The sequence below is a fragment of the Nomascus leucogenys genome, chromosome 1a (assembly GCF_006542625.1).
Source record: "Nomascus leucogenys isolate Asia chromosome 1a, Asia_NLE_v1, whole genome shotgun sequence".
Classification (NCBI taxonomy): Eukaryota; Metazoa; Chordata; class Mammalia; order Primates; family Hylobatidae; genus Nomascus; species Nomascus leucogenys.
This window is the reverse complement of record NC_044381.1, coordinates 92,200,180-92,220,572: the sequence shown is the minus strand read 5'-3', so window position 1 is coordinate 92,220,572 and position 20,393 is coordinate 92,200,180. Positions and strand designations below refer to the sequence as shown.

At 37.2% G+C, this 20,393-nt stretch overlaps 1 protein-coding gene across 7 annotated transcripts in view; it reads right to left on the bottom strand.

Annotated features, from left to right (window-relative positions):
- NPAS3 (neuronal PAS domain protein 3) overlaps positions 1–20,393 on the bottom strand; it is an 871,327-nt gene that overhangs the window by 726,515 nt on the left and 124,419 nt on the right. For 4 of the 7 annotated variants that reach the window (XM_030813218.1, XM_030813234.1, XM_030813227.1 and 1 more), the window contains exon 2: positions 20,078–20,167. The exons of the other annotated variants lie outside the window; for them this stretch is intronic. In XM_030813218.1, the coding sequence (XP_030669078.1) occupies positions 20,078–20,167 (90 nt within the window). The remainder of the gene's footprint in view (positions 1–20,077; positions 20,168–20,393) is intronic. 7 annotated transcript variants of the gene reach the window in all.

Sequence of the window (20,393 nt, the reverse complement as noted above, 5' to 3'; positions counted from 1 at the left end):
AAGCAATTCCACAACCCTCCTGTCCTTTTTCTTTGGGGTGTGAGGTCTTGTTTTTCCTTATCAACATTTGTTTATTATAAATTTGTCTGATCATAAAAAATAAAGACCCTTGTTTTCAGGTTTTGTGACAGGGCTGAGGGAAAGGTCAAGATAGAAATACAAGATGGGTTTTTTTCCTTAATACTATTTCAAGCCTGGTGATAAACAATGATGGAAAATGCAAAAATACATATTATTTACAAAAATTGTATTATGATTTCAGTGGGTAAGAATTTTAAAGGCCAATTCTAATTGTTATAAAAACAGACACATAGAATTGAGAATGATCTAAAAACTGTTTAATTTTTTAATATAATCCAATCTCCAATCCTACCAATGAACAAAATATGAAACCAAATCTTAAAATCTTAGAACTTAAACTACATATTCTTATGGACTGAGAAAATACAGTTTACTGAAGATTTCCTAAATTTTAACATTATTTATGAAAATTCATTATATGACTATTTCCCTAAACAAATATTTTAAAGAAATTAAATCACGATTTTAAGTTCTCCCTCTTTTGCCAGCTCAATGGCCTAATATGAAGCACAGAGGAGGCAGTTTTCTAAGCATTTCTGTTGACTAATAGAAGCTGCTATAAAATGTGTTCCAGCAACTTGCAGATAACTGCCAGCCAGGCCAACAACACTGCTAATCTCAAGAGAATCAAGTACTAGTTATGCTTTGGTAATATCAGCTTTATGAGTTAAGATAAGAGAGAAAAGGCAGCATATGTAGGACTTACTTTATAAACAAACATCATGAAGAACTTTAATGGTACAATAATAGATGTGAAATGAAAAATAAAATATAAATTGCAAAAAAAAATGAAATGTTTTTAAATGATGCAAGCTAAGATACTTAACACATTGCTAATAATAGAATCAGCTTACATTTCAGGATACTCATGCTCATATTATTTAAAGTCACCTAACATGATGAAAAATATAGAGAGACCCTAAGAAAATCCTGTTAACCAAAATATTTTTCAGATATCAAACATTATTTGTAACAAGTATAGTAAGTGTGAACCTCACTTGTAAGACCTTAAATTGTTTAAGTCAGAATTCCTACAAAAACTGGGTTGATGCTGAGATTCTGGTGTTACAATATTCAACATACCCTTATGATTTAAAAGATAAAAGTCTACTCTTTATACAATGGTACACCTTTCAGGAGGAGCTTATACACTGAAGCAGAAAATAAAGTATAGTATTTCAATTACAAGTTCTAAGGAAATGATGACTAAAATAGGATTTATTTTTCTTCCTCTGTATCATCTAATGGAGGTAGAAATCAACTTAATAAGTGTGTGAATCTTCTAGTTCATAATGAACAGTTCAGAAAAATGTTAAGAAACACCTCTTCTCAATATGGTAGCTACCAGAAAATGCATACTAATCACAGAGGTTGCTTCTGCTTTTAGCAAACACATTTACATAGCTATTCCCATGTAGGGATCTAACTTTAAGAAAGAATGTGTTGGCCGAGCGCAGTGGCTCACACCTGTAATCCCAGCACATTGGGAGGCGCAGGTGGGCAGATCACCTGAGACAGGGAGTTCGGCATCAGCCTGGCCAACATGGTGAAATCCTGTCTCTACTAAAAATATAAAAATTAGCCGGGCATGGTGGCACGCACCTGTAATCCCAGCTACTCAAGAGGCTGAGGCAGGAGAATCGCTTGAACCTGGGAGGCAGAGGTTGTAGTGAGCCGAGATCATGCCACTGCCCTCCAGCCTGGGTGACAGAGTGAGACTCCGTCTCAAAAAAAGAAAGAATGTGTTATTCCTGCACCATCACCCACAACATGCATGTGTCATGTCTGATTGGTACCTTAATGCACAGGCAGAATTCACTAACAAATACAAAGTTGAAAGTCATCTGTTTGATGATCACTATCTTATGTTATATATACCTATCCTATAACATTAACATGTATTTGTTTCCTATATAGTAGGATATGAATTAAATGTTGGCCATTTCTTATAATAATTCATCTGCAGAAACATTTCTGGCTGCCTATTCAAACTCAACAATGTTCACTATCTCATAAGTTCTTCTTGGTGCTCTATCAATAAATATAATTTTAAAAAGTATTTCCTGATTGAATCCTGTTGAAGCATGTAGGTAATCACGTAAACCACAGACAGCATACTGGGACTAGAACAGTGGTCCTCAAACTTTCCAGTCAGCAAATCACTTTCACAAGTCAGGAGATGACATGATGCCTCTACCCCACCCCACGTTCATACAATAGCCCTTAAAAATAAAACATGAAACAATCTGTGTCTGTGCAGATAGAGAATTTATATAGTCTCCTCACTTCATGATTATCATAAAAGCCTGTAAGCTGGCCCCTCTCTCTCATCCACTCTATGCAAACACAGAGGTTACAAAAATCCCACACATTCCATTATTCTTTGGCCCAAATACTTCAGTATATTGAAACTAAGTAAAATGTCAAAATCAAATTCCTCTCTTCTTCTTCAAGACTCCATATGCCTAATCCCTTTCTAGTCAATCCTGAATAGAAATTCTTGTTTCCTTCTTTTGTTTGTCACGTACAGATGTGGTTTGTTCATTACCTTGTTCATTCATGGGCCAGCTTTAAGTTCCAACTTTCGAAGAAGAGACCCTCAATTCTCGACAGCCACAAATAAGTTTGCTCTCTGGACTTGTACAGAACTGAAAAGCTTATGCACTTCTTAAGGTACTTCACCTGTCCCATCTTGTATAAAAAGCACTTGCCACCCTCTATCTCCTTGCCCTGATTTAATTTACTGTATACTATAGAGCTTTACCTTTTTAAGTCCACATGTATCTGCATAATGTCTGCTCCCCTCAATTGAATATAAACTCTATGCTATAGGAACTGGAACTTAGTAGGCATTCACTAAATATTTATTAAATCAATAAATTATATGCCTCATTGCCCCACTGGCATGCAACTTCTTTGAGACTGAGGATGCCTACAGTTTCCCAAAAGGAGACAATAAATATTTCCTTGATAAATGGGTGTTTGTTCCTGAACTAAACCAAATGACTTTCAAAACGACCACATCCTCCCTCAACATATTCCATTTTCCCCAAATAAAACATGACCAATTTGCCCAGTGATTAAAATGGAATATGAAAACCCAGCAGTGATGGTATCACCATCATTTAAATAATGCTTGCCTAACTCATTCTATTTTCTGTTAGGGTACAAACATAATAAAGTAAAAAATTCTTTTTAAGTTGTGGCAATTATTAGGCAACTTTAAAAATTATATATACGTATATTTTTCTTATAAATAAAATACCAAAAATATGGGTCACAAGTCTACATGAAAGAACAGTATGTACCAAGGTTACTATCCCAGAGAAAGAGAGACTAGATGTTGAATTCACTACCTCTAATTTCAAGGAAACCAAAGGCCTAAAAGTGCCAGCTCTGCTAGACACCAGGCTATGTGGGCAGGTTCCCACGCAGCCCTGCCAGTTCCACCCTGACCCACAGCATCCCCTGCTATTTCGCTTCTAAACAAAGATTTATGTCAAATTATGTTCTAGTTTTGTGGTGTAGCAAAATATCCATTCAGGGTTATGATGGGACCACCTAACACATGTTCACTTGGAATCTAATCCAAATTAGATCCTGGGTTCCCTAGGGAAAGAGGCAAGGACAGTAGACCCACACCGTTCTTTAACTGGCAAAAGCGTTCAGTGTATTTCTATGGTAAAGAAAAATTCACCTTTGTTAAACTACATTTTCATGTTTATGTTTTTCATGTTCATATTATAGGTTTATCTAAATTTCAAAATATAATACAGTGATTTCTAATATACTGCTCTGTGATAATACTAGAACTGAAGTTATTTTCTAAATGAAATTTTAAATCATGTCCTTTTCCAGAGGCAGTGTGGTTCCCATAAATTAGTCTAGAATATTATTATTAAAAGAAAGAATATTGCTATTTGCCACTGTTATTTAAAAGCAAAGTTGAAATTTTTAAAAACACAGAATCTGGCCAGGCGCAGTGGCTCATACCTGTAATCCCAGCACTTTGGGAGGCCAAGGCAGGCGGATCACCTGAGATCAGGAGTTTCAGACCAGCCTGACCAACATGGTGAAACCCCATCTCTACTAAAAATACAAAAATTAGCTGGGCGTGGTGGTGCACATCTGTAATCTCAGCTACTGGGGAGGCTGAGTCAAGAGAATTGCTTGAACCTGGGAGGCAGAGGTTGCAGTGAGCTGAGGTTGCACCAATGAACTGTAGCCTGGGTGACAGAGCAAGACTCCATCTCAAAAAAAAAAAAAAAGAAAAGAAAATAACACAGAATCTCTTCTTCAGAAAGTTGATGGAAACATGTCATTTACAGCTCTAACTAGCACGACTACTTTGTATTTTTTCATTTGAATAATTTTCCAGAATAAAATTATTATTTTTTATTTTGGGGCTGTTACCACTTTGACTAGGTTGTATAAATTTAACACTTAAGTGATACATAAAATTAAGACTCCATCCAGCACACTGGATATAGATTTTGTCACTTTTGTGGTTCGTATATGCTAAACAGTAAATGTTGCAATTATGTATTTAAAGTGTCATAAAATGCTTACCTTTTTACCCACTGCTTTAGAATATAGGTAGGAAGGATGTAGATTAGCTTTGTTTTAATAATCTTAATGATTAGTTGTTTTGATGATCTTAATTATTGAACATAATTATCTGAATATTATTTCTATAGCTCGGTATGATTAAAAGTCTCAATTAAAAGATTTACTTAAAATCTTTGGCTTATGAAAACGTTTTGGAATTGCCTACTTGACTACTGAATTAAGTTTCTCCTAGAAATGCATAAGCAGCCTAATCATGTTTTATCTGTGTCTTTTTATGACCATGTAAGTGTTACTTAGAAATATTTGAGAACAGAAAGCTGCTCTTTTCCATGCAACCTCATTTATGCCTTTTAACAAGTTCCATGCATATTATTTGATGGTTGCTTAAAAATATTAATCATGATGATAATAGTATTGTTCCTAATGATGATAAACCATTAACTTATCATGAGGTTCAATGAATCACTTGACAAATCAGGTATGGACCAACCTTCTGGGTAAATGTGTCATGGGGGTAAGTTGTACCCATAGGTAGCATAGAACAAACCTAGGAAAATTGTTAGAGGCTAAAATTACTTATTTTCAGTACATACTAATAAGACCAAAAATTTATCCTCAACCTGCCACACATCTCTAAGTTCCTTATTAGAAAAAGGTTTCTGAACCTGGATAAAAAGGTAAAAGCACCCAGTGTTAAACACTTCAAAAAGTAATTATAAACACACTTTAATATATTTATACCTATGTCGCACAAAGTCCCTCAAGCATTCTTTGTGCTTTACCATCTTAAATATTTTGCATTAATATTGTGCTAAACAGTCAGTATTTTGTTCACTGGATAGTTGTAACTAGTCCAGCAGTACACGAATACAGGCCCATGTGCAGAACAAAGAATGCAACCTCAGCTTTCAAACCAGCAGCTTGGTGCTCTGACCCCTACGCCATGTGCTATGATCATGAGTGATGGTGCTGTTCTGACTGTACGCTACTTTCAAATAATGATCCACAAAGTTAATCAAAAGGGCTTCCCTGTTCAATATTTACCTGTTACTCATTGACAGCCACTGTCTGCCCTGCCATCTAGGATGTATAGGATGGGATCAGTAATACTGAGCTCAAACAGAACCTGAGTGCCTCACAGAAGTACCAGGCACAATGAAAGCAGAATTAAGCTGCTCTTCAAACTACCTCTGACATTAAAGATGTCCGCATGAGTTCCACAGTAGCAATGCACTGCTCTTTCCTGGATTTGGAGGCCATATAGTTACTGATAATAAGAGGGATGAAAAAAAACAACTACATGAAAGAAAAAAAAAAGAAGGGAGATATTAGGTAGCAAAATATAAACATGGAGGAGAAAAATAGTAATTTCCTGTATTTGGTCAAAAAAATAATATTCCCTCCTTGATGTGATCTCCTTGCTTTTATGTACTAGGAGTCATATCTATCCTGAAAATTATTTTTCTCATTTTAATACACATTCAACATTTTAAGCTAAAAAATAATAAGAAAACATTGATCTTTTTATGTGTTAGAGATTTAAATGCTGTTTGCCAGTCTGTCAATCAAAATGTGCCCAGAAGGGTTACTGACCAGCTTCCATGTCCACCTTCAAAAAGAGGCAGGTAATCAGACTAATCACAATGCAATTCTCTCTGTCATTTTTAAACTATCAACTAGAGAACAAGGCTTACTATGAGACCTTATTATTCACATTCATTAACCAGGCAACTTGACAGGTTGTGAACATGGGTAGTTACAGGGGTGAAAAGTCACTCTAAATGTTAAATCCTCTTTTAGCTATTTTTTCCACAGCACTAACTTTTTGGGTTAGTATTTGAGTACTTAGTATGCACTTCCAGGGGAAGCATTTTTCTAAGCATTTTACATGTATTAGTTCATTTAATCCCTATGGAAAATCGTATGAGAAAATCCTATGAGATGCTATCACCAGCATTTCACAAATGAGAAAGGTGGGAAACAGGGAGCTTAAGTAACTTGTTCAAGATCACCCAGCAAATAAGTAATGGAACTAGGGTTTGAATACATCAGTCTCCATCAGAGCCTGCACACTTAACTCACTACACTGACATTCTCCTATTGCATTCCGCACTGCTCAGATGCAAGGCAATCATTGGCCTTTAACGAGTACCTTTTTAAAAGTTTGTGGACTGAATAAATGAATAAATATCTCTAAGGAACTTGCAATATTATTGAGAAGATATTATCCATACATACACACAGCTTCTTACCATTTAACTTTTATACGTTTTTGTCATGCTTCATCTCTAAGTTTACGAGGGAAAGGTACTTATTTGCATACATGTGATTGAGTGCCACCACATGCAATACAAAGTCAATGATACATTAGTATTTAATCTTGGATTCAATATTGACTTCTCTCTCTCTCTGTCTTCTTTATCCACTTTGTCTTGGTACAAATCACACCTTGATTATGCTGATAGCCTCTGAGCTAAGTCCCCTGCTTCCACCATCAGCCCCCTGAAGCATATGCTCAGCCAGTAACAAGACTGATACTAAAATCAGTTAGGTCTCATTTCTCCTCAATTCATAATCCTCCCAAGACTGTTTCGAGTGGAACGAAAGCCGAAGTCCTTCCCTGGCCTGCCAGCATCCTGTGTGCTGTTACCTCCCTGACCTGTCTCCTGCTACTGTCCTCCTGGCTTATTCAGCCCCCACCACACTGGCCTCCCTGGTGTGCTTTGAACACTTTAGGAACTCTTCAGCGCCTTTGTAGTGGTTGTTCATTCTACCTGGAATATTTTCCCCTTGCTATGTGAATGCCTAACTCCCTCACTTCCTTACAGTCATTGCTCAAATGTCATCTTTCTTTTAATGGTCATCATCTATTATAACCACAATGACTCACTTCTACCCCAGGACTCCTAAATCCTTCTTAACCTTCTGTATTTTTGTTCCACTGAACTGACTGCCATGTAACAGACTATATGATTTCCTTCATTTTTAACATCTGCTGTTTACTGCCTGTTTCTAATGCCATCCAACTTTGAGAATAATCCAACTTTGAGAACAAAGATTATGACCTTTGTCCACTGATACATACCAATCAATAGTTCCTGGTTCTAGAAGGTACTCAATTAATGTGTTAAGAGAAGAGAGAAACCACTGTGGATAAAACAAGGTTAGAAAGATTTTACAAAGAAGCAAGCAAACGCAGGGACTTAGTGCATGTGTTGTGCCTGACAAGAATGAATGGACATGTTTCATGGACAGAGCACAGAACTCGCGCTGAGAAATGTCCGGTGTTATCGGGAGGCTGAAAGGCAGAATGGAGCTACACTGGTAGGTTTTAAACACTAAGCTAAGATTACAGACAGCTTGACGTGAGATGGAGCAGTCAGTGATTTTGAGCAGGAAAATATGTTAGAAATAGTATTTCAATCTGGTAACTATTTATGAAGCAGCCCAGAAAGGAAAATCTTTGCATTCCCTAGCATGGTGCTTTGCATAGAGCAGGACTCAAGTATTTATCTGAACCAAACTCAGTAAGACAGAAGACAAGAACACTAGTTAGGAGACTGCAACAATCTAGGCATGAAATAATAGCTTGAATTAAGGGGATGTGAAAAGAAGGGAAGTTTTAAAAGAAAATATGCTACTAAAAGAATATTTGAGACAAGAGAGAGGCAGAATAAAAGATAATGTCAAGAATGAGACTGAATTACTATATAAATGAAGACAAAGCAAAAGGAGTGCAAGGTAGGAGAGGATCTTTCTGGGGAAGACGCCAAGTTCTATTTTGGAGGAACGGTGGCACTGTCCTGGAGAAGGCCCTAAACTGGGAGATGAGAGAGGTCTTAATCTGCAGGCCAGCCATGTTACACCCGAGCTGTGTGAAATACTTTGAATCACTTAACCTCTGTAATACAGGGGCTTGTTTTTGTTTTTCTCCATGTAAAACAGAGACAAAACACAGTTCACTAGCTTGCTTTGAGGATTAATTGGGAATGCTCATGGGAGTGCTTACAAGCTTGTTGGTCATTACATGTGGAGATTGTTGTGAGGTGAAACAATGCAAAGGTCAAGTAGTTTGAAAATAGAAAACTAGAGTTTGGAAAGAGGGCTTAAGATTAAAAGTTGACATTCATCCATTTCTGTGTGATAACCACAGTGTAAGGACAGATGAAATCCCCAAGGGGAGATCTAATTGTCCCATGCTGGAGAGTATACAGCTTTACACTTAAAGGACACTGGTTGTATGTTCTTTAAATGACTAATGTTCAAATATGGCAAACCTCGATTTTTCTATGGGCATGGCTTCAAGTTCCTTAGGGTCTTCTTCTTTTGCAGAAATAGATTTCAACAGACCATCTTCAAATGGAGGATGGATGTTTTTCTAAGGTAAAGTGTCATCCTGCTCCAAGGGACCCTGTCATCCAGTTGAAAAGGGAAGAACTGATGGGCCACACAGACCAGAGAGGGTCTCCAATAGTTAGTTACCAAATTGCACCTCATTAGCTGTGTGAACTGAGCAATGTGCCTGACCTCTCTGAGTTTCCACTGTCTTGAGTGCAAACTCAGAATAGTATTGTCTATTTCAAACATGGTTGCTCGGGTCAATTACAATAATGCTTGAAGACCACAGCACCCCATATTTGGAGCATTTCTTTCCTTTTCTCCAGATTTCAGCTGTATCAATTACTGCAGCCTATGCAGTCTATGCATTACTACATATAGAAAACCAGCCAACACAGAAGTAGGAATGGGGCCCCTGAAAGGTAACTTCACTGTCAAGAGTTAATGCTTCTGTTGTCCCAGAAGGATCAACTTAGCCTCACAATGAAAGGCCCTGGCATCAAAGAATATTTCCTTTTGACGGCAGAATAAATGTGGCTATAGTCATTCTCCTGTCTATATTTCAGAGTCTTGCATTCTCAGGACACTCTGTACCACAGCAAACGTTTATGTCCTGCAAATTTCTCCTGAACAGACCCAGTAAAGGTATTTTTGGTACAAGTGAACCAAACTTGCCACCAGACCCTTGTAAAAACATACTCTACTTAAAATCTGCTGGCCCATAATTTTAATTTTCTAGTCTTCTCTTCCCTGAGGCATTTCCCAAGTACCATGATAAATTAAAAAATAAAAAACACAACATTGTTTATTCCTACCAGCATCATATAAATTGTTACTACCTCTGGGCAAGCAGCATTCAGAAAAGAGGGTAAACAATCTTGCTATCAGATGAATGTATTGATCATGAATTTTACAAGAGCTCGGGAATACCCTCGACCTTCCATCCTCATCTCCGCTGGATGTTTCTCCAAACCTCTCCTTTTAAAAGGGTGGTGCCATGAATACCATTGTTTTCATTGATAGCAATTCAAGACTTAGGACACCTGATGAATTTCTCCAGGGGATGAGAAATTAAAATGCGTTCTTCACCAAGACATCCAGATGGTGCCTCAAGCACACAGGACAGGATGCTTTGTGCCCGACCAAGCCATAATCATTCAATTTTACTCCTAAAACAGTTTTTCAAGTGGAGTTGAAGAGAGGAAGCAAAGAGAAGAATCATCAAAAAGACTGTATACCTTCCAGTGTCAAGGCCAAGGCATGCAGTTGGCTGTGATTCACTGTAAGCACCCCTGACAGGCAATAGCCAGGAAAATGATGCTGTTATGAAAGCTTATGATGGTTGAAATGCAAGTAATGAGAATTGCTAGTAAGAGAAATAGGCCTCTTCTCATTGGTAACACATGAGAACAAGCAAAGAGCAAGGCCCAGAGATCCTTTATAATTGGGTTGAGGGAGGGACAGGGAAATTAGGATTTAAAAAAGATGTGGTGATAGTCTATTTAACCACATAAATCCCAAGAACCCAGTTCCAAAGAATTCTCAAACTCATATATGAGTCACAAGGTCTCAAATTTGCCAATGAAAAAATAACCCAACAATGCTTCCGTTACATGCTGGTCACTAAACCAAAATCCTCGAAGGACCCAGCCCTCTCTCTGCTTTAAGAACTGGACCTAAACATCTCAATGCTAAACACAGTAAATAAAATTAATTTTAAGCAACCTAGAGGATAATGCAGCAGACATAACATGTGACAGGATGAGTCTGGAGAGCAACCAGAAGACTCCATCTAATTGCTTAACTTTTCATACATGGATGTATCTGACCTAAAAAAGCCATATATTTCTTTAACCCACCATACCCTTCTCACCACACCTTTCTCACCACTAGCTTCATTCTATAACTGCAAAACTATTTCCGCATTTAAATGTGTACTATGTCTAGATAAAAATAAATATTAAGGTGGTAAGGAAAGATTTTTCTGCTGAAAATCCTATCGTTAATGAGTATATCACTAGTTCTCGCTTGAATTTAAATTCAAACAAATTCTTTTGAAAACAAAAGTGCTAAAAATCCTGAATTTCAATACCAACTACACCAGGAAAAATACAAGTGTCACTTCAAAAAGGAAATCTCTGTGGAACAGTTTCTCTATGGAAACTGACTGTGTAGCTTCCGGCTTCCCCCAAATAAGCTGCTCATATACAAATTAAAACACCTCATCCCAGACATTTCCCAGCCGAGTCAGGTGTGGATGGATTCACAAGAAAATACCTATATACATGGATATACATCTATAAAAAGTGTTATTCACAGAAACACACGCCATTGTATAGAAGACTACAAGGATAGCCACCAAACTGTTAACAGTGGTGATCTGTGGGTAGGACAAGTACAAAAACATTGATGTTCTTTCTTTATGCTTACCTGTGTTTTCTAAGTGTTCCAGAATGAAAATGTATTGCATCTCTATTCAAAAAGAGCTTTTGCAAGGGAAGAGGATAAACGTCATGAGGTAAGTAATCTAGGACTACTCCCCCTCCCCGCCCACCATTCACCAACCCAGAGACATGACACTGGGCCTGGTGAAAGAAATTCCAAGAATATTCCCTCAACACAAGTTGAAGGCCCACCAAAGCCCGCTCTGTGAGCTCCAAGGTAACACAAATCCAAGGCCATTTACAGAGCAGAGGACAGGGAATTCCCTAAATCAACAGAAAAACACATGGAAATAAAAGTTATGAGTAGGGTAAAGTGGAAACCATAATTTCGTTCCTTTGTTGCTGGTAGGACAATTAAGGGAGGTACATTAATTGTTTATCTTCTCAATAAAAGAGATGTCTTGCTGCATATTTTTCTTATTGTAAAGATACTGCTTATATACTTTTTAAATAATACAGATCATTATACTGTAAGTGGTTTTTTGATAATATGTATTTTTCATAAGGAAAATTATACTTTTTAAATTTCCTAAAATTATAAAATTTTCTCACGTATGAAATTAATTTTTTAACAGATATCCTGAATAGTCACTAAAATTCACAATGATCTCCTTTAATGCAATACTGTACTTTGATGTGAAAATGGAATTTCTCGTTTATATTACATAAAGCATAGTAATAAACAACGAGTATAACACACAATTCAGAGTGTGTTCCTTTTGGAACTTTAAGTTCTTCAACATCTCCATAGTCATAATGACTTTTCTTGCTGGCGGTTGAATGCTTATTATTTCCACTTTGCAGATAATAATTCTACGAGGTTAACAGTTCTATAGTAAGTTAGATGAGCAACAGGGTAGTACCCATTTAGTGTATGTTTACTATATGCCAAGCACCATGATTAGTGTCTTTATGGTTTAGACCTTAGGTTCTGAAGTCAGATAGCCTGAGGTCTAATGCAGAGGTCAGCAAACTTCTATAAATGGCCAGATTGTAAATATTTGCAGCTTTGTGGGCTATATGGTCTCTGCCACTACTATCCACTCTGCCATTGTGGTAGGAACGGAGTCACAGACAATACCTAAATGAATAGTTATGGATATTTTCCAATAAAATTTTATTTACAAAAATGGAGGGGGATGGGGTAGATTTGGCTAATGGGCCCTAATTCAGTGATACTAATCCTAATTCCACCACAAATGAATGGGTATGGCCTTGTTCCAATAAAACTTTACAAAAACTGGGGGGTTGGGGGTAGATTTGGCTAGTGGATCATAATTTGGTGATACTAATCTTAATTCCACCACATCCTGCCTTCTTAACCTTGAGTCAGTTCTGTCAGCTCTGTAAGCTTCTGTTACCTTATCTGTAAAACGTGGTAATAATCATACCTAAGGCATAAGTTTATTGTAAGGATTTTTTTTAATGTATGTTAAGCCATTAGCCCAGTGCCTGCCATTGGCACCTGGTAACAGATCAGTAATGTTAATTATTATCACCATCCTAATCATCACATTCATCCTCAAAACAACCTCTGAGGTATTGTTTTGCCCCTACTTTTAGAGATAAGCAAACAGAAGCTTAAAGTTAAGCAACTTAGTCACTGTCCCACATATCACAGATTAATTGTGGGGCTAGGATCAAAGCCAGATCCATTTCCAAGAGATTTAACCACCGCTAGCAATGACTAAACATTACTGCATGGACTTAATTGTTTAAAATAGCTTGCTCATAGTCAAAGAACAAAGCATAATTATTACACTCTAATGCATAAACTAAGTCCAAAGATTCACTAAAGACACATTTATAAACTCAATACACAGAAGAAGCTGTTCATAAGGTAAGGAGAATTTACTAAAACCATAGTTTAAGTTTGCTACAGTATTTTTAAAGTCTGGACACAAGCACATTAGTATCACTGACTTTCTGAAACCACCTGTTACAGATTTTTGAACACCGCTGTTCAACGGCGTGCCTACAAAAGGCTCATTGTGGCGCTACACCTCTCACCTTGACCTTTACTTTCGTTCTCAAGTTTCTAGAGGTCACATGCACACTGCAGGTGTGTCACCAACCAGTTATTTTTAAAAACCTAGGTAGTCACTTCTCTCATAATGAAAATAAACACTCCGGTGAAACCAGTTAATATTCTTTCATTCTAAATCATGCTGCCTGCACCTATCCATTTTTACTCTCTGGCATTCGTTTATCTTGAATTACAAGTGGTCTGTGAGGAGAAAGGCAGACGTGGGCACCTCAAGCCAGGAAAAGCAATGAGTTTGCTGACAGATCCTGAACCGGATTTCACATTGGGAGAGTCCTTCAAGATATTTATCAATAAAAAGCAACTTTAAACTAACAAACAGCACAATTTCACATTCCTTCTTGCAAAGCAAGTTAAAAGAGTTGCGAAACAAAGAAGAGGAGAGGAAGCTATGGGACACTCCCACAGCAGCCTCGGGCCTAATCCACCTCCACGGTAATTCTCCTCGAAGATGCAGTCTCTGTCACACTCCTGAAAACTCCTGCGAGGGCTCTCCCAGGGTGGCAGTCCTCCAGGATCTGAGGCCTCTGCTCTCCCTTCCTCTCCAGCCTCACCTCCTGTCACCGTTCCCCAGCCCTCCACTTCTGCCTGTGCCCTTTGCAATTTGCCACACCAGAAATGCCTTTTAGCCCAAACCATTGCCTCAGGTTCCCTCCCAAGCTCAGATAGCTCCTCCTCCACCATGAAGACCTTGGGCTCCCTGCACTATTAAAAACGGCCCCTCCGTGGTGCTGCGTCCATAGTTGACACTTATTTCTCTTGAGGCACCGCTCAGGCAGAATGCCAATTACTTATTGATATCTCAGTCTTCTAGGCTTCTAGAGAGCAGACGTTTTCTTAGTCACCTCTGAATAAGTCAGTGAAGAACAGTTCGTGTAGAAAAGCACCTGACCCGTGGGTGATGATTAAAATATATTTGTTAAATGAATGAATAAATTCGCTCACTTCTAGGCTAGTCTAGAATAAGCCCTAAATAATACACTTTCATGCCATCCACATTACCAATATATGCTACTTCAAGTCATTTATAGGCAAAAGCATTGGTGTGATGCTAAAATTAACTGGGAGAAACCACCAGAAACCATGCTGAGGTCTGAAAGGCATGATGTGGAAATTAGAATTCATTTGGATATCGAAAGGCTTGAAGCAGTTCTTGCTACAAAGTTCAATGTCTGTTTAACATGTTTAACATTAGAGGTCTTTATGAAGTTCATTTTATATTTCTAACTCTTTTCTCAATTCTTTGCTATTTACCGATCCTAACACAACTGGCATAAGTTCTATTGTGCGGGTGAGGGGAAGATGACTGTATAATAGCAATCAGTCAATCAGGTTAAACAACCAGCAAAAGAATTCACTCCTGCTGCTGGAGCCTCCGTGACCTTTCTGTTTTCTTCAGCATAGGTGACCATCTTTCCCCCAGCAGAATCCCTGACAAGGTGCCTGTCTTGTTCGCCTTAATTGGGATAACACGTGAAAGTGGTTAGCACTCTGTCTTGTACAAAAGAGCTGATGAAGACTGGCATGTTCCCTCCTTCTTCACTCATTCTCCTCTTCTCTTCCCTGGAACTTGTTAAATCCTTCCCTCTTTTGGGTGTGAATCCAAATCCATGCTTCTTGGCCAAGGCCAGCCTTAACACTATATACCGAGTAGAGTACCCACATTCTGGATTTGTATTTTCAGGGAAGAAAGAAACTTTCCTCTAGTCCCAAATGAATTTATCCAAGCCCTGTCATGGTGTCTGAAATTATTCTATTGGAAAAACTACCCATTTTCTTGAATTTGTTCACCTGGAGTTGCTTATGAAAAGGCAAATTGTCCTGAGAACAGTAACACCATCAGTTACAACACCTGATCTGCAATGAGGGCGACAGACAATCACGACTCTGCCGATGAGGCACAGGTTTGAAACACTAACCAGGTATCCAGGTGGAATGAATTTCACAAAGGAGAAAAAGGGGCTTGGAAAAGGATGGGGTTCCAAAGGATGGAAAAGACAGCTAAACAAAGACAAACTTTACAATTTTGCCAATGGCCTCTTCTGCTTTCAATGACAACTGTCTAAATCCATTACAAACACCTTCTCAATCAGGGCTTCTCAATCTTGGTTACACTTGGAGTCTAGGAATCCTGGATTAAACCTCGTTGTTTAAAATATGTACTGTCATGCCTATTACAATGGCATAGCAAGTGCTCAATAAACGTTAGTAATTGAAGCTGCCATCTCAGACTCACTCTATCTTTTCTAAATACTGGTGAATGGATTGTTCTTGGCTTTAAGGACAACCCACTCTTCCTCAAATCCCTCTATGGCAGTGTCCAACTATATGGCTGAATTGCAACTTAAGTTTTGAAGCTACAAACACCTAGCTCAGTTGTCTCTTTCCTACTTACCTTTCCTCACTATCTCATATTCTTCTTAACATAGGTGATTTCCTTTGAACTTACTACTACTATTCCATCTCATGTCTATGAATATTTTATTTCCTCTGACTTACCCAATATTTTCTTTCAAGTTCAGGCCAGGAATCCAGTACTTTTAGAGGCTGAGGTGGGAGGATGGCTTGAGCTCAGGAGTTCGAGACCAGCCTGGGTAACAGAATAAGACCTTGTCCTCTACTAAAAACAAAACAAAACAAAACAAAACAAAAAAGGCCAGAGATGGGGGCATGCACCTGTAGTCTTAGCTACTCAGGAGCTTGAGCCCAGAAGTTCGAGGCTGCAGTGAGCTATGATTGCACCACCGCCTAGGCAACAGAGCAAGACCCTGTCTCTAAATAAAAAACAATAAACCTAAAATTCAGAGTTATAGTTATTATGGAGGGGGTGTCTTTTCTCCTATTTTAGACTATGCTACTTTTACTTTTGTATTTGAAAATATTTTTATAAGATTGACAACTGTTTTAATTTGAAAAGAACTTTTGCATCTTCCAATGAAATCCACTACTTTACAGATGTGTTTGCTAAAACACAGACATTATTGCAAACTATAAAAGACCATTGACAAGGAGAGGAGGGGTCTGAGACCCAAAATTTGTAATACTTAGCAAGATAACTGCCTAACTTAAAATGATACAATTTGTAAAATATTTACAATAAGATGTGTATTTTTTAAAACACTATATACCTATCCTTTACCAAAGAACCTGATCTCACCAATTAAACTTGAAATTTTAAATTGAAAGTATAATAAGCATTTAACAGAAGTTAGAGTAACTATTACTATTATTTGGAACTAATTATAGACCTTTTAAAATAATCACAGGTTTTATATTCCTGCTTGTTTTAAACTTTCATTATTGAAACAATTGTCTAATCATTTAAATAATTACCAATAAAATATAAATGCAACATAGAAAATAATGTTTTTAAATATGTAATTCACAATAATTATAAAACCATAGAATTACAGTTGGAACAAATATGAGCAATGACATGCTGGTACATATTTAACAATCACTTGGGGCTTGGAGAGCACCAGAATTGCAATATTTTCCAATTTCCATGGTGCAAATACTTTCTGCAACTTCAAGTTACTAACGTGAGGCCAGAAATAACGAAGTGAGAAAGAGGTGCATACAATTGACTCTCACAAACCCATCCAAGTTGGCTCTAGCACATCCCTGAATATGAGAGACCAAACAGTGTAGCCTCTTCATTCCTGAATGCTTTTCATAAGACTGACCATTTCTTTCTTTATAATCCAGTGTACCCTGAACACAAAGTGACAACACCTATATATTATTCTGTTTATACATTTACCTACTCAACTCTATTACAGTGGCTTCCACTCTTTTTGGATATGAAACACAGTAGAAACACATATTACCTCATGATCTACCCAGTAAACACATATGTGCAGTTACATGTACACATACACAAATATGAAACTAAAAAGGGAGCCTCACAAAATAAGACATTCTTACTAAAATGCAATACAATAAAATCTTCTGTTCTCTTCCATTTCATTTTTAAAATTAGGATCTTGATCCACTAAATTGGATACATATCCAACTGTTTGAATAGTAACCAAGAGTTAGAAAAACATTGCTGTAATAGACTATAAGCTCATTGAAGATAGGATGATATGTCATTTGTATCTATTCCTATATCTACTAGTAATTATTGAGGCCCAAGGAGGTTAAGTAACTTGCCCAAAGATGCACCTGCTTTCATGGATAACAATCCCTCCAGGCAAGTGATAATTCACACCACAAAACCAGGAAATTTATGGTTTGACGTTGAAAGCTAGAGGATCTTCCAAAACAGCTACCCCTTCACCAGAAATTGATGTAGAAATGTTTTTAAAATTGTACTGACTCCATCATTGATAAAAGTGTAGCCCTTTACTCACTGCAGCCCTGTGACCCTGACTGTTTGCCTACATCTCCCTACTCTTGATAATATTCACCCAACAAGAGTGTGGAAAAACTACCCATGTTTTTTACAATACTACCCATGTTTTTTTTTTTTTTTTACAATACATTTCAATCTTCTAGGGAAAGTAGCTATATAAATGCTGATGAGTAATAAATATATAGAATACACATACTTTTTATATAATATATATTAACTCCAGCTTTCTAACAAACAGAAGCCAAAAACGTAATTGGAGAAAATCGGAAGATAAAATCGGAATCCCTGGCCTTTTCTCTTCAGTGTGCTTGTGTACCACATGCTTTTTTATAGGTGCTATTAAATGTACACTATAGTTTCAAGACAATTCAGATAAGCATCTTCACTAAAATACACAACACCATTAATCATCTCAGTGACAGTGCTCCAATTTAACATCTTGGGGATTTCCTCCCCTTCTTCATCATTTATTTGCCAATATTTCCTTGTTATGAATATCCCCCTAGTGACTTTCCCTGGCAGTCACAGCTGTGCTGCCTACTGTGTCTACCTTGGCTACAAATAACACCGATTCTTTAAAAAGCAAGCCCTTGAGATGATTCCTACAGCTAGAAGGGAAGCCTTACTAGGCACCAAATTCCTGGTAGCCCCATCCGGGCTCCTAATTGACAAATCTCAGCCTCTAAGCCAATAGTAATTTCAGACACATGAAACCGGCTTAATTATAAATAAACAACAGTTCATTGTTGATATGCACTTATTTGAATGGTCAGTAATCAAATCCTGCTTTAATTTGGTCCTTTAAGGACCCCCTTCTTATACAACAAAAGGATTTCTCAAAGTATACAACAAAGCCACAAAATCACTAACAAATTACAGAAACCTGGCCACCAAGAGCCACAACAAATGACTCACAGATAACAAAGAATTTGTTTTAATGATAATCAGTAACAATTCCACATTATAATTATACCAGTTCTGATAAAAATAGTAACACTATCTAGACAGTGAAATATCAAGAAACAAAGCCAGAGATAACTACATGTATATAGTAAAGATACAGTGATACAGTCACCTAAACCATGCTAGGTAGGGGACAGTCCCAGCTCCATCCAGTATCCGCTTTGTGTCTATTTCAGGGAGCAGCCTTCGCAGCCACCAGAATTTCTGATCTTTTTAAAAATGGAAACCATGAAAGAAAGTGCTGTACAACCAGTTGGAGTAGTAAATGAAAGTAGGACTCACCAGCTTGCATTCACAAAGAATTTTTAAGGAAAAAAATGGTACTGTTGTTCAATAGTCACACTACTACAAAAGAAGAGTATGAAGACAAAAACACAACAAAGTATATTTGCAAAGTATATCCAGAAAACATAATGCCTTCAGTGGAATTATGTTTACATTATTTTACATTTTCTATAGGAGAATTTAATTAAAGGTTAATGTTGCTTCAATCAATATTCCATAACTTTTCTGGAAAGCATAAATTTCATCTTTTTTGGGAAGATTCCAATTGGATTACTGTTTTTGAAAAAAACTTTCTTCACAGCAAAAGCAATACAAGTCAAACTATGATATATTAAAATGCCAATTCCTCCCAGAGCAGAGTGTTTACTTCAGTGATAGTAACAACACCTCGTTACCCAAAGTGCAGATTCTGTTAAGTAACGGACAAAGCAAATGGCAGCAAAGACAGAGGACTCAACTTCAATTTAACTGTCCTGTAAGGTACATAGTAATTAGCTGCAAAGCTCTGAAATCTTAGCTAGCATGTTAAGTCTGCTACATGACAGTATAATTTGACTTCTTAAAGGATTATGCAAATTACAACTCATCATTCCATTACAGGATTGAAAAAAAGTGACAGCTAATTTATACATAACACACCTTTCAAATCCCTAAGATGCGTAGCACCTGTGCAATGTATTTTGCCGAGATTTTCTTGCATATAAGTACTTGTTTATTGCAATATAAAGAAGCTTACCTAAGAGCTTTAATACAGTCGTTAAAAAAAACTTTTAGACCACAATTTCAAAAAAATAAACTTTTTTTTCTGTCTTGATCTCAGAGGCAAATTGTTTTGGTTGTTTTTGTTTGGTTTGTTGGTTTGTTTTTTTTGTTTTCTTTTTCCCCCACTAAATTAGATAAAAAGAAGGTTTCAATACAAGGATATTTTTGAATAGCTGGCAACCACAAGCACTGATGTACGAGCCAGAAGGAAGACTCACAAAGATTTCAACATACTTCTGGTAGGTAGATTCACAGTAGATTCCGTCATATCTGTAGATTTTCCTACATTCTGATTGGTTGGGCAGAGGATGCTGGGCAGTTATTCTGTAGAGGCATCAAAAACAGATAGACATGACTAGAGATTCTCTACAGTCAACTGGAATGCAGGATAACAAGTATGTGGAAATTCAATATATTTTGCTTTTTACGCTTTTGAGCTCTACACACACTTGCAATGTGTACATACATTTTAGAACATTAACTTCCACTTTTAGAAAACTGCAGTCAGAGAAAAGCAACTTTTTCAGTTCTTTATCAGGACAGTTTTGTT